Here is a 14547-nt window from a genome sequence, read left to right on the forward strand (position 1 = left end):
CTTAAACCAGCCTAGTTGATTTGCTGGTCTTAGCTCCTTTAAGATGGCCTTAACTCCTTTAAGATGCTCTTAGCTTTTTTAAGATGGTCTTAGCTGGTTTAAGCTGACCCAGCCTGGCCAAGATGGTCTAGTTGGTCTCTAGCTTGGTCAAGCTGATGGTCAGCTGGGAGGCTAGCTTGTCTCCAAGCCTGACCAGCTGAAAATTTCCCAAAGCCTCTCCAAAACCTGCCAAAACCAGGGAACCAGCTTAGGATAGATATTTAGCAGTGAAATGAAGGTCACATTAAAACTATATTGGAAACTTTTTACCATCCCATCATCATTTATTTTGCTATTTTTTAAATGCCTTATTATAACATAATAAACTAAACGAAGAGTTAAATAAATAGACCAATTAAAAGGATAGTTCTCTCTTCATTTACTCACCCTCATGCCGTCCCAGATGTGTATGACCTTCTTCTGCTGAACACAAAGATTTTAAAAGAATATCTCAGCTCTGTAGGTCCATACAATGCAGGTGAATGCACGAGGGTGAGTAAATTCTGAGAGAATTTTCATTTTTGCGTGAACTATCCCTTTGAATATTTATTATGTGAAAATAATTTAAATACATTTTGACACAAATTATGACTGACCCTCAGCTGTGCCATCATTTCAACCAGTTAAGCTGCCATTTTGTCAAATTATGCTAAAGTGTGTAAATATTTTTATTTAGGATGCATAAAATGCTAGCTGATATTACCCTTAGCAAGACAAAGCAGACCAAAAATGTTTTAAATATCATTTCCACCACAATCATTTCCACTGCAGAATGTCATCAGACAGAAATTACTTTGTGGTGGAAATGTTCACAAGATTTTAGAAAAAAATTATTGTGATGCATGGATATCCAGTGTTGGGCATTGCTATAGGAGAAATTAAACTAGAGTGTGAAAAGTGCATTTCAAGAGAATTTCTCAGGGCAATTAAGGGCCAAAAGTACCCATAGCACATAAAAAAACAACCATTCTTGCCCAATGTCTGCTTTCTCTTCTTCATCTCTCTACATATTTTTCTTGCCTCCATCACCTCCCCTTCTTTGAATCTCTCTACCTCCCCCCATATTCAGTCCATTCCCTTCTCTCCATCCTGACTCTCTCTCTCTCTCTCTCTCTCTCAATCTCCATCGTCTATTTCTCACCCTCCCTCCACAGCTGTATTTAATCAGCCCTTGGCTCCACTCAAACCCAATCATTCCTTCTCTCTCCCCTCCCTCCATTTCCTATTTCTGTATGTTCTCATATCTCTCTCTCTCTCTCTCTCACTCTCTCTCTCTCTCTCTCCCCCCTCCCCCCCTCTCCCTCTCTCAGCATCCTCCTCATTTTAATCATGTTTGTGTTCTCCCTTTAACACTCATCCCAAACTGTTGGTCAGCATTACCTCACTACTGGACAAATACATGTTCAACTACATTTAGAACTTTTTTGTGCACTTTTTGAGGCGTAAACTCTAAACACTTCATTTTGACGCAGCCTTAGGTGTTTTCAAAATATCCTGGACTTCCTGTTTTGTTACTTTGAATGATTTTTCTGTGCTGCATGAATACAAGTCTCTGTGCCGCAGAAACATGGCTCCATTGAATCACGGTTCCACCTCCACAGCTGGGGGTGCTTTGAGTAATGATTCTGCTCTATTTTGCCCCAAACTGCTGCGATTACTGCCTGGATTTCACCATCATGGTGAAATCTCTTCCATTCTCACGACTTTTACTATTTCTCTTCCCCTCGCACTTTTGTCTTTCTCACCCATGTTCTTTTACTCCCTTGATTATAATTTACAAACTGTATTTTTACATTTTATGAAGAAAATATGGCTTCTTTTCTCACAGCCATGTTGATATTGTGTTGTGAGTGGTTTCTAAGACTTTGCTAGGTGGTCGCTTGGATGGTTTTGTGCGGTTTCAAGGTTGTTGCTTACTGGCCCAAGTCAAAAGAGCCCATGCCCAAGTCTCTATGATTTTCTGGTCCCTGTATATGGCTTGGTTCCCTCCTTCAAGGACTTTTTTGCAACAAGATCACACAGGAAATCTGCGTTTTAGTTCTGAACGTATTTGCCATTGGCTAGGGTTAGGAATATACTAATGCAATCAATACTCAAATATTTCCGAAAATCTGACACGCTGTGCCTTTTACGTCACATCCATTCAAAGCAGCAAGTGAAAACGCTTGGTCTCAATACTATTTTGGTTAGGGTTAGCTTTAGGTTGGGTTTTGTGCCTTTCACGTGACATCTATTCAAAGAAGTTCTTGCATTTGCGCAGTGCTTCACAACTGTAGCTCCAGCTTTGGCCACTAGGAGATGCAGTTCTGAGATTCGGAAAACAAATTTTAGCAGACAAAACATTCGACCTCCTGTTGCTGATTTTTTGTTTGATCAGTCTGTAATGGAGAGCCTTTGAATCGGCCTCAATAACAGAATTGTGAATTGTTAATGTGTTCAAAGGACTTATTTCTTGTTTCACTCACCCGTTTTCAATATTTATTGGGGTTTTATTGTGAAAATGTTTTTATCTGCCCTATTTATTGGTGTTTTAACTCTATCTTGTGTTCTTATATATTAATTGAATTATATTTTATTTAAGAACGGGAAGGTAATAGACCTTTTTCATGGACTGTGATGACATGTTTCCGCCTTATTTATCAGTGTAAATCTCACAATTTTTTTATATTATACATTTTTTAAATATTGAGTGTAAATTTCAAACATTATGCTTTGTGTTATATTACCCTGGAATTAGTTTAAAAAAATTAATTACCACAGCTGCGAGGGGGTTTCTATTACAAACGCTGAGAGAGTGACAGTAAATTTTTGCATCTTAATCCACCGCTCTATATTTTTTTCCTCTTTTGGAAAGTCATTCAAACGTAATAGTGGATTTTTTCTTTTGGTCTTGGAGCAAATGAGTAAGTGAAAATAATACTTGCTGTGATCTCCCATTCACCGCTGTCGGAGTTTACCCTGCTAACGTTTACTTCAGCGTTCCAAAACCCGAAATGTGAAAAAGATCTATTAGAAATGGTGGGAAAATGTTGTATTTAAGCCAGCCACCACTAGGGGAAACAAGATGGATGAAGAGTGTTTGAGCACATAGACATGGTTGCTAGTGCTGCTCAAGTGCAACGGAAACTCTGGCCTCCAATATTTAAGCCGCCTTTTCACTGTTTCCAACATTCGCATACGACTGTCGTATTTCTCTCCCTAGTGGCAGTCGTGATGAACTGTCAAACTGCTCACAACGGATTTTATTAAATGAAGGAGAAGCTACCAACAGTTTACCTCAGAATGACATTACTGTGAGTTATTTTGTTGAGCAGATTAATTAATTCAGTAAAATTCAGGATTAATATTCACTCAGTATTTATTATTAATAGTATTTTTGATCATTAGTACTGTTTTTATAGTTATAATATTATGATCATTAACAGCAACGACAACTATAATTCAGCAAATACAGGAAGCAGAAATTCATAGATTTGATTTTAAGTATGTAGGTTGTGCGTGTGCAAAACTAAATGACACGTGCACATTTAATCACATTTACTGTAATTACAAAAGCTTTATGTGATCTATTTGCAACGTAAACAATCATTTCTGACTTATACATTCATAACTGTCCAAAATACAGAAGTAGCAGGCGTTTAGAATAAAGTTTAGGTCAAAATCCATTGATATTTCTCACTTCGCGCTGATAGTTTTGCAGGAATATGTCACATCCGGTCGGACGTTCGCATATGGTCTTGTCGCACAAGTTGAAATATTTCAACGCAGCCGAAGCTCAAATCGGATCCGAAAATGTCACATCCAGAGATGGTCGCAAACCCACGCAGCCCCCGTGTGACTCAACATTGGAAATGAATGACTTCCGGTCGGTTGTTTGTCGGATGCAGTGAAAAGGCAGCTTTAGGGAGGGGAGTAGGTACTGCTCTTAGTACCAAAAACATTTTTTATGTAACCCTGGTTTTATTTTCACTCTTAAACACTTATTGCACATTTTGCACACCTACCTAATAAACATATTTTTGGAAAGCCATTCTTTCTCTCTGGTGTGATTCTCCTTGTGACTGCTCTGGTCCCTGTCACACAGTCTGTTTTTATTTCACCTATTTAATCATCCGTCAACTGATTATCATGAATCTGATCATCAGGACCAAACGGAATATGCGTGCACAAAACTCAACAGATTCTTGAAGAATTGTGATATCTTTCATTCATAAAAGTTCTATGCATTCCCCCTTGCATGTTTGTTTATTACATATTTTAGCTACTTTTATGATGCTTTTAGCTACCAGTAAGAGTCTAGTACACTCAGGTCCATTTTATACATTTAACTGTTTAAATACCTTCTGAAGAATTCTGCAGATATTCCTTTAAAAAGGCTGCAGATTCTGTCTGGGCCTGCTAAACACTTAGAAAATAAATGTCACACTTCTTCCCAATAAGCTGCATGTTTTGAGGTGTCGTTCATTTCTGTAGCACAAATGGTGCGTGACATGTTACAGTACATGTCTAGGTTTAATACTTTGAGTTAGAGGAGAAAAGAAGCCTGAATAGAGATTAACTTAAAAAGAGAGCATGTGCGCATGAAAAACGGGAGAAGTGAGTTCTATTTAAACGTGTATTCTAGACAGAAACATCTCTTTCTCTCTCTCCTTCCCTTCTGCTGTTCTGTAAACAGTATAAATTAATATCCATGCGGCTTGGTGAGTGGGATGGGACAAGTCTGCCTGACCTAGGGCCCCTCTCTACGGACCATGTGCCCTCTACATCCTGTCTACTCGCACTCTCCCACGACCTGTGTGTCCTACATGTCTGTCTTTGCCCTTCAGCCCTTACTCTCTCTTTTTTCTTAACTGGATTGTATACATTTTCCCTCCAAAAAGCCCATAAAGGCAGCATAAAAGTAATCTGTAAGACTCCAGTGGTTAAATCCATATCTTAAAAAGTGATATGATAGGTGTGGGTGAGAAACAGTTCAGTATATATAAATCCGCCACTTTCACTTTCTTCTTCTTTTGTTTTTGGTGACTTACATTCTTCGTGCATATCGCCACCTACTGGAGAGGGAGGAGAATCTATAGTAAAAAAAAAGACTTGAATATTGTTCTGTTTTTCACCAACATGTATCATATAATTTCTGAAGATTATTGGATTATTAATAATCATATGGATTATTTTTATGCTCCCCTTATGTGCTTTTTGGAGCTTCAAAGTTCTTGCCACCATTCACTTGCACTATATGGACCAACAGAGCTGAGATATTCTTCTAAAAATCTTTGTTGATGTTCAGCAGAAGAAAGAAAGTCATACACATCTGGGATGGCATGATGGTGAGTGAATGATGAAAGAATTTTCATTTTTGGGTGAACTAACCCTTTAATTTATACCAGATTTTCCACTGCTGTCTTTCCCCCAATTTTTTTTTTTTTTTTTCAACAGCTGCATGATTTTAGCTTCATTTTCTCTCTATCTCTCAATCTCAGCACAATCACTCCTTTCAGAGGAAAATATGAAATGCATGTTTTCACATAAAGGCAACCCATGTTTGCTCACATTTTACTTTTAGGATTAGTCTTCTCTTCATAATACACAAAAATTAAGTAATTCATAGGGTATAATCTTTTAATAATTCATTTAAATTGATAATATTTTAGAAAATATTTTAGTTATGTTTTCTGTTTATGCAGAACATGTTTCATAAACACATTACTCACTCCACATGTTACATAATGTTTATGTGTTGGCTCTGTGTCCAGTGCTGAAAACCACATTTACTAGTTGACTGGGTTTCCACAGAGCACATTACTGTTTATTTTACTTGTGAACTGGATACACTGCATTTGTCACTTCAGTTTTACGGCCATTCATTTTGCCACTCATTTAATGTTTGAATGTTTACTAAATAGGTTATAAAACACTACTGTTTCTGGGATGTTCAGTATGGAGACTTGTTGAAGGTACTTTAAGGGTACTTTTAATATTACAGTGTGATCTTATACTGCGCACTTCTAAAGCACTCTTGTTAAGCGTCCATAATTTAAAGGATGAGCTGTAACTCTACATTTGGACACTTGATGTCGCTATTGTGCTTTCTCTCTGTCAAAGTGCCATTTCTCCTGCATTGATCAATATGCATTGGATTGATTTTCCGTCTTTTGTAAAATCAGGCTGTCAAAGTAAGTTTTCAGGAATTAGTTCTGCTATAAAAAGATGCAAATCTTTGAAAGCACTTCTTGGATCCTTTTTTATTATTATTATTATTATTTTTTTACATCTGTACAGCTGCTTCAGGACTTTGGCAGAAAATTAAATTTAATATTTCAGTACACAAAACTGGTAATCATACGGGCTATCTTAATGAACAACAGAAAAGTAATAGGACATCTGGATTTTCTGATTTTTGTAACAGCAATTTTATTATTCTTAAAATTATTTAATGTGATGATTATATAACAATTCTTGAAAACGATGAATTTATTTGGAATATATATAGAAATATGTATATTATGTTTCTTATGCACCAAACACTGACTATAATGAGAAATACATGTTGAATGCGATGCTGTAATAAAGATGTGACATATTCTAGAACAGCGCTACATTCATAAACACAGACACGTCTCATTTGCATTTCATCCAATAGGATCGCGGTTCTTCAGGATGCAGCCAATCAGAAAAGTTTGCTTGCAGTAACAACATTCCACAGTCTTCTTTTCCCTCTGTAACTCCTCCCACACAGACTATGAGTATTGTGAGAGTAAAGAAAACAACTGCATCAGTGCTCGAGTGCCTCTCCATTGACTCATTGGGAATGTAGCCCACGAAATCTTTAAGGAAACCTCTTTTAGCTGGAATATTCTCCAAGAACATGAGTAAGGTAGGACATGTGCATTTAGTGTAGATCCGATATGAAATGTCCAGAGATCCTGAATATAAAAAGATGGTCACACGTGTTGTTAAAATGTCGAGGGAACATGTGATGTGATTAGATTTAAAAGTAAATGTTATCGGAATATATTGCTGTAATATAATATGGTCTCTTTTAAAAAAACTTGTTACAGCATCCTAGATGCATGTGCGCTGACTACTGCACAGGCTTGTGTTTGTTTTCAATTGTAAATAACAGGAAATTAGATTTGATATAAGCTTAAAACATACAGTTATTCCATATGGTAAAGAAATGCTTTAGTAAAAGTTTTAAGAAGATTGCTGGCATCGGTTGTGCTGTCTTTCGTGAACACGCATGTTCTCTATCTTGACCAAGCAGAATAAAACTTGTCAGATAGCGTTGGGAAATCCGATTCATCATAGCGATTCGTTCGAACAAACGGTTCGTTTTAATACAAACTCTCTCTTTTTTTCTTTCTTTTTTTTATTTTTTATTTTATTTATTTTTATATAAAGTAAAATAGCTGTTTAAAACTATGTTTTCACTATTTGGATATATAGATTGCATCCGTGTTGTTTATTTTACAACAACATTACTAAGAACATCACACGGTGTTTCCGATCTTAATTAAAAAAAAATAAAAATAAAATAAAATATATATATATATATATATATATATATATATAATATTATTATTATTATTATTATTTATTTTAAATATTAGCTATTCCCAATATTGTTAACAACAATATCTTACAGTTTAACTCATAATCAAAGTCATCCTTACACTGCGAATTGTTTGGATCGAGTCGTTGAAATGAATCAAGTCAAAAGGACGATTCGCGAATCGAACATTACTAATTAGGTGCATAATAACAGCATGAGGTCTCTGTCTCTCGCTCTCTGAAGGGGCAATGATCACACGTCTTACATAACCACAAATGAAAACCTTGTAAATCTCTTAAACGTTTTATCACTCTTCTGATTAAGTCTGGCAAGATCTAATTTGAAGCCCCGCGCTCAGTTTGAGTGTCTATTGCGTTATGTCGTCGATGAAAGTCTGAGGAAACACAGAGCTCTTGTTTCCCCCTCTTCTTGCCAGGGGTTAAACTGCACAGAAGAAGTGGAGCAGAAAGAAAGAGTCATCATATGACTGGTAACTAATAGTTACTGCGTCATCATGTATTAAACGCCTCACTAGAGACAAGGGCTGTGTCTCAACCTAGTGAGCTGCCTTACTAGACAACAGTTTTTGCGCGTGCATCTGGTACAGAAGCGACCTAGCTAGTAAGCTGTAGGCTACTGACTTTTCTCTGTCTTTGCTTTAATAAAATAAAGGAATGCTCTTATAACATATCTATATATGATATAGTTGCCGCCAAAATACCATAATTACTACAGTTATTGTTCTTACTGTAAAACCACAATACATTAATATTGAATTTACCTCGAGTGAACCTGACTTTCTGAATCTGTATGTCATTGTGAATTCCTTTCCTCCTTAATTGAGGAATTAATTAAGCAATAATACAAGTTTGTGTGTGTGTGTGTGTGTTTATATATATATATATACATATATACATACATACATGTACCATGTAAATACAATGGTATTCTCTGAAGTTCCATGTAAATGTCAAAGCATATGATTGTTGCAATTATCAGTAAGTATAGTATTACATGGTATTTAAAGACAGTCTAGTAACTATAACTTTAGTTTTAGGTCATTATCAAAATACAGTGACAAACATGAATTTTCAGTCATGAAAAAGACTTCAAATAGTCAAGAAACTCCCATTTAAAATGCGTCATTGTATAACCTTTTATTAAATAATATCAAATGGTTTGACACTATATTGTTTTGATTTTTTTAGAAAATATATTTTGAATTTGTCAGTTGCCTGAAAAAACTTTTGTCCCCTACATCTGGTACACCATTTCAATTACATTTACAGTTATTTATGTGTTTTTTTCCCCCTCTGGTCAAGCGTTAGTGCAAGGCACAACAAGTGTGAAAAAAGCTAAACAAAATAAGTAATTCAGAATTTAAATAATAAAACAAAAAGCATTTGTCCCTTGATTTCACTGCTGTTATCAATGTTAAAAACTTGTATTTTCAAAATACAAAAAGTTGTGGAAAAGAACGTTTAAGGTCAAAGTTCAGAGGAAGAAGAGGCTGCACAAATTTGCATATAGTGGTTTTCAACCGTTGTGTTGAAAAAGTTATGAATTTACATTTTAACTATAATTTTTCACATGGTTCATTTAAAAATGTCATTGGTGTTACATTGTTTAATGTTTATGTGAAAGAATTGTACTGAGAAAAAAAAAGATTAACTGGTATGATTTATTGATTTTAGTCTGATCAGTGGTGTGTGTTTTGTGATGCTATTGACATATCTTAGTAAATTAATCTTTTAAAATAATTTTAACTATTGCTACAACCCTTGCTTCATTCGTAAAACAAAATGAAATAATAAAATAAAAAACAACAGTCATGATGTCCTTTATGAATTAAAATAATGTCAAGATTTAAAAAAAAAAATTGCCCTCAGCTTTTATGGGCGAAAACTGGACTGAAATTTCAATATTTTGTAAGTCAGAATGTCAGTATTTTTCAAGAAATGTTAGAAGGTCAGCTGATACAGCTGACGACACCTGCCCACTTCAGGTATAACTTCTGGTTGGCCAAACTGTTTTGGGAGACTTTATCAGTCGATGAAACTGATAGACACATGTTGGTAACCAGACTTACTTGAATCTTTCAAACAGGTTCTTCTTATTCAAAAGAAGAGAACCTGAAATATCTAACAGAATTATTACATTTTAACAATATATATAAACAGTTTTCTCTAATCTGAATACAAAACAGTATCACTTAAAGGGATAGTAGACCCAAAAATGTAAATTCTCTCATCATTTATTCACCCTCATGCCATTCCAGATGTGTATGACTTTCTTTCTTCAACAGAACACAAATGAAGATTTTTAGAAGAATATTTCAGCTCTGTAAGTCCATTCAATGTAAGTGAATCATGGCTAGAACTTTGAAGCTCCAAAAATCACATAAAGGCAGCATAAAAGTAACCAATATGACTTCAGGTGTTTAAATCCATACCTTCAGAAATGATTCACTGGACATCTTGACATCAGTCTCCTTGGCGATCATGATTTCAAGCTTGATTACCCTTCTTAGCGCCATCTGCACATGCGTCAAGCACTAGGCAAAGTAATCGAGCTTGAAATCATGATTGTCCCAAGAGTCTGTAATGGCAAAATGTATAGTGAAAACGGAGTTATATTTTGGTCTGTTCTCACCCAGAATCGATAAGATCACTTTAGAAGACATTGATTAAACCACTGGAGTCTGATGGATTACTTTTATGCTGCCTTTATGTGCTTTTTTTGAGCTTCAAAGTTTAGAAAAAAACTGAAGCAGAAACACGCTTCTAAAAATCTTTATTTGTGTTCAGCAGAAGACAGAAAGTCATACACATCTGGGATGGCATGAGGGTGAGTAAATGAGATAATTTTTATTTTTGGCTGAACTATCCCTTTAAGGAAGTAAAGGAAGCGTAAAATTCATGGAATTTGTTTATTAGCCTTGTGAGAAATTTGTGTATTTTTGTTTTCGCAACTTCATTAAAAATCTTTTGGAGCTTTGCATGTAGGAGCACATGCATTTTGGCCAGAATGCACATTCTGTCCTCCAGCATCTCACAGCTTCCAACAGGCAAACAGTAAAAATGTGTAGAATGTTGTAAAATGTACTCAAAGCCATTCCTTGATCTTGTTGGCTTTGTCCTTTATGCTTTAATTCAGTAGATTTTGTCATGATTGTGAGATTTCAGTAAAGGCTTTTCAATCTATACAACTCCAAACACAGTTTGAATTTTTTTTTATTATTAGAAAGAAATATAAGATAAGCTCTGTTTTTCAATGGGTCAGTAAATCGTTAATAGCTTAGTAAATAGATGATCTGATTTGCCACTTACATGATAATTACCCTTTGCAGTAGAGTCTCTCTCTCTCTCTCAAAACACTTTCATTGGTCTGTCTGTACTACCTCTGCTAATATCCACCTGAATACACGGAGCGGAGTACAACACACACTTTATTATATCATAGTCCAACTGTAAAGTCTGTGAATTAGAAAAGCCCTTTGGAAGAGTTCTGGATTTGTTAAGAGATCAGTACAGTAGAAGTGTTACCCAGCAGTATTGTAATAATTCCTGGTGTTGATTTTAGAACAGTAGAAAATGGTGCAAGTAATTACTGTGTGATATAAGCAATAATCAGGCTGAATTCTTTACAAGCATATTGAGCCATTTATGCATAAAACGAGTGTGGTTGCTGATTAGTGTGTTTTACTTGGTTCGTTCTTAAGTTTCAAGTTTCACATCGCATTAAAATCCTCGATCATAAGAGTTTGAAGCCGACTGCCACAGTTAGATTATAGTTTTTGAACCTTTACATGTATAAAAGTTCATGTTAGAGTCACGCCACAGGAATTCCCTTTGAGTGATTGGACATGTGTGCGTGAGAGTATTTTATCATTATACTGTATACTGTATTTGTATCTGGCAGCCTGAAAGTCTCCTGACTTTCCCTTAGCTTTTTTTTGGGATATAATATATATATATATATATATATGTAGGAGCATGATAACATTGTGTAGCTGCTCTGTGATTAGCATGTGAAGTCTATGAGTGCAGTACAGAACATCAGTGACATGCTTCCAGGAGGAAGTGAAAATAATAACTTCATACATACAGTTGGATTGGCAGCGCAGCTTGTCATAGGATGCCTGGGCAGCAGGGCTGTAACCACCATAGTCTCGCATAGCCAAATGTTTTACTTGCGGCTTAAAATCAATGCAGCTAATTCTCTCTTAGAACCATCTACTTAGACACATCTGATCGACATGTAAAACAACCAACCACAGTTCAGTCCACAGCATTATCTGAAAAAGATATACCACAATAATAACCATGGAAACTTAAAAAAAAAAATGTGTTCAAATAATGGTGTTGCAGTCTCCGTGAACAGTAAACACTGAAGAAAAAATTGCAAAATGTTTATAGAATGTCCAAAAGTACTGATTGTTTCACAGACACAATACATCGTGGAATATACACACTAGTTTTCTTGCTTTTAAGGCCACATCCACACTAATCTGTTTATGTTTTTAGTTTCCTAACATCATTTTCCAAATATGTGTTTATGGTGAGCATTTTTGGGTGTTGAATGCCAATTCAGTGTGGCTGTGAGGCTTAAACGTAGCAAAATCAATGCGTTTTCAAATGAAAAGGATTAGTGTGGACGTGGCCTCAATCAAAATTTGGAGTATATTTCAAAGATTTAATGTAAACATGCACTAGACGGACGTCTCTGACCACTGCAATGCTTCTAGCTGTTTCTTTCACGACTCTCGCATGACCACCACATTTTTAGATGTTGTGTCAATTTAAAAGAACTTCATGTCTAGATACGCATGCATTCTTTTTTTTTTTTTTATCGTGAGGCTGCATTCCCCCAATATTCAGATTAGAAGTTAATCAGAATGCCTTTTTCAATAACCAATTCTTAAACTTTCACATTCGTCCCCTTCAATCTTGAATAGTTGGTTAAATCCTTGCTGGGTGGAAAATTCATCCTTGAAGTGGCGTAGATTCAGACAGAGATGGATATGACAAAATTTTACAGTAGGTGGCTAGATTATGCACTCAATGTGAATATTATTGGTTCAAAATGACTGTGTAATAAAAGCAGGTGCTGTTTTTTTGGTGAACGTGCCGTGCGTTTGTCATGGAGACATATTTGAGTAGTACAGGAAATGCGCTACACTGACTTCATCACTGGAACAGGCAGTCTCTGTTCTTCCACTGCCTGTCCCACCCTACACACACACACACACACACACACACACACTCTCCTAGGCTATTTCCACCCATTACACTTATAAACACACACAGTTGCGCTCGTACACATGGTTTGTGTTCCTCGCTTTCCTGCTTTCCCCCTCAGTGAGTAGAGAGAGGGTGTTCGAATGAAATACTCCCCAGCTGAGGTACTCACTAAAAGAGGCAAGCATCACCATTGCTATTTGAACAAACCCCTAACGGCCTGGTCTCATGAAAATGACGTGACTGTGGCAACATTTCTGCAAAAGAAATGACGTGCTTCATTACACGTTTAGCTACAGTTTCCTAGTGAAATCTCCAGCAGGGGGCGCCAAAAGTGAGTGAAATGGTGTCATAATCACATGCCGTTTTCAGGTGAATATTAGTCGGGGGTTTTAATGAGTAAAACGTATCTCCCTAACCAAATGCAACATAAAAAGCAAATTTTTTAAAGCAACAACTTCATTTCGTGTTGTAGTAGTAGAGCAAAAATACATGTTTATAAAGTCATAATCAGCCATAGTAGTCATGATTTGTGTGAAAGTATGTAAATAAAACACACAGTTGTTGTAGCGCCTCTAGTGTTAATCTCACGAGAAATCTGCAGTTAAACGTGGAATTCGGCACGTAAATGTCAGTTTGCAAAAATGTCATTATAGTAGCATTCATTCTATGAGACTAGGTTGGTATGTAACTTAACACCTCAAATTGTGTGGCTTGTTAATGAGAGGTTAACTAATACTTTTCTATGCAATCTGACTTGTGATTTTCATGTGGTGGACAATAAAATGGGTGAAAAATCCCACAGACTTGTATTGAAGCATGAACCAGAGCCATATCTAGGGACCAGAATATCATAGAGACTTGGGCAACCACATAGAAATGAGCTAAATTAACACTGGGTACACCTTAGCAACCATACAGCAATGCCCTGGGAATGACCCACATCATCGATGCATTGTGGTGGTGAGTTTCGCACAGACAAGCACCACTCACGGTTTCTTAAATTTTTTAAAAATCTAGTTTTACAAACTGCAGTTGCAGTAAATGGTAGGTTTTAAGTGCCATTGCAAATAACGCCATTATAAATGTCTCATGTGAATGTTTTGGGGTGCAAATCTAATTCCTCTGGCATTACAATCACTTTTTCAGCAAGTGTAGATTATAGCAGTTATTAATCAGCTTCTCACATACTCCCTTGCTGGCTCATCATTCCACATGGAGAGTTTGCTGTCCAACTAACTAAAATATGGTTTGACTTATTTTTCTTCATCCAACTGCTCTATCTATTGCACATATACTTGAGTTTATGATGAATGAGAGAATGCTGCAGGTCTGTTAATTTCAGTGGGGACAGTGCATTGCAAGGTAGAGCAAGACTGCAATCTTTGCAGACCCAGGGATCCCCAGTATAAAAAGCTGGGCATCCTCTCTCACTTTCTCACAGGGGTTAAATGTTATTTATTTTTTGCTTACTTTTTCTGTTTACTATATAATCATCACATTCAAAGTGATTTTTTTATTTTTTTTTAACTTGCTTTCTTTTATAGACTTTGACTTTCAATATTAAACTATGAAAATCCATTAAATATTGCATCTAAACAAAGAGTCAAATAAACAAACCATTTCAATATTTATTTTGAGTGAAAATGCTTATTTTTCAAAATGTACATGCCACAGTTTGCTTTATTTCCACCACACCATTTTTAATCATTTATT

The 14547-nt window shown here is 35.9% G+C and overlaps 1 protein-coding gene across 3 annotated transcripts in view; it reads left to right on the forward strand.

The window, feature by feature from the left end:
* tns2a (tensin 2a) overlaps positions 1 to 14547 on the forward strand; it is a 106082-nt gene that overhangs the window by 6993 nt on the left and 84542 nt on the right. The window contains exon 1 of one of the 3 annotated variants that reach the window (XM_051662281.1): positions 6788 to 6913. The exons of the other annotated variants lie outside the window; for them this stretch is intronic. Coding sequence (XP_051518241.1) covers positions 6905 to 6913 — 9 coding nt within the window. The 5' untranslated portion in view covers positions 6788 to 6904. Of the gene's footprint in view, positions 1 to 6787; positions 6914 to 14547 lie in introns of those variants that run through there. 3 annotated transcript variants of the gene reach the window in all.

This window comes from Myxocyprinus asiaticus, chromosome 29 (genome assembly GCF_019703515.2).
Source record: "Myxocyprinus asiaticus isolate MX2 ecotype Aquarium Trade chromosome 29, UBuf_Myxa_2, whole genome shotgun sequence".
Lineage (NCBI taxonomy): Eukaryota > Metazoa > Chordata > Actinopteri > Cypriniformes > Catostomidae > Myxocyprinus > Myxocyprinus asiaticus.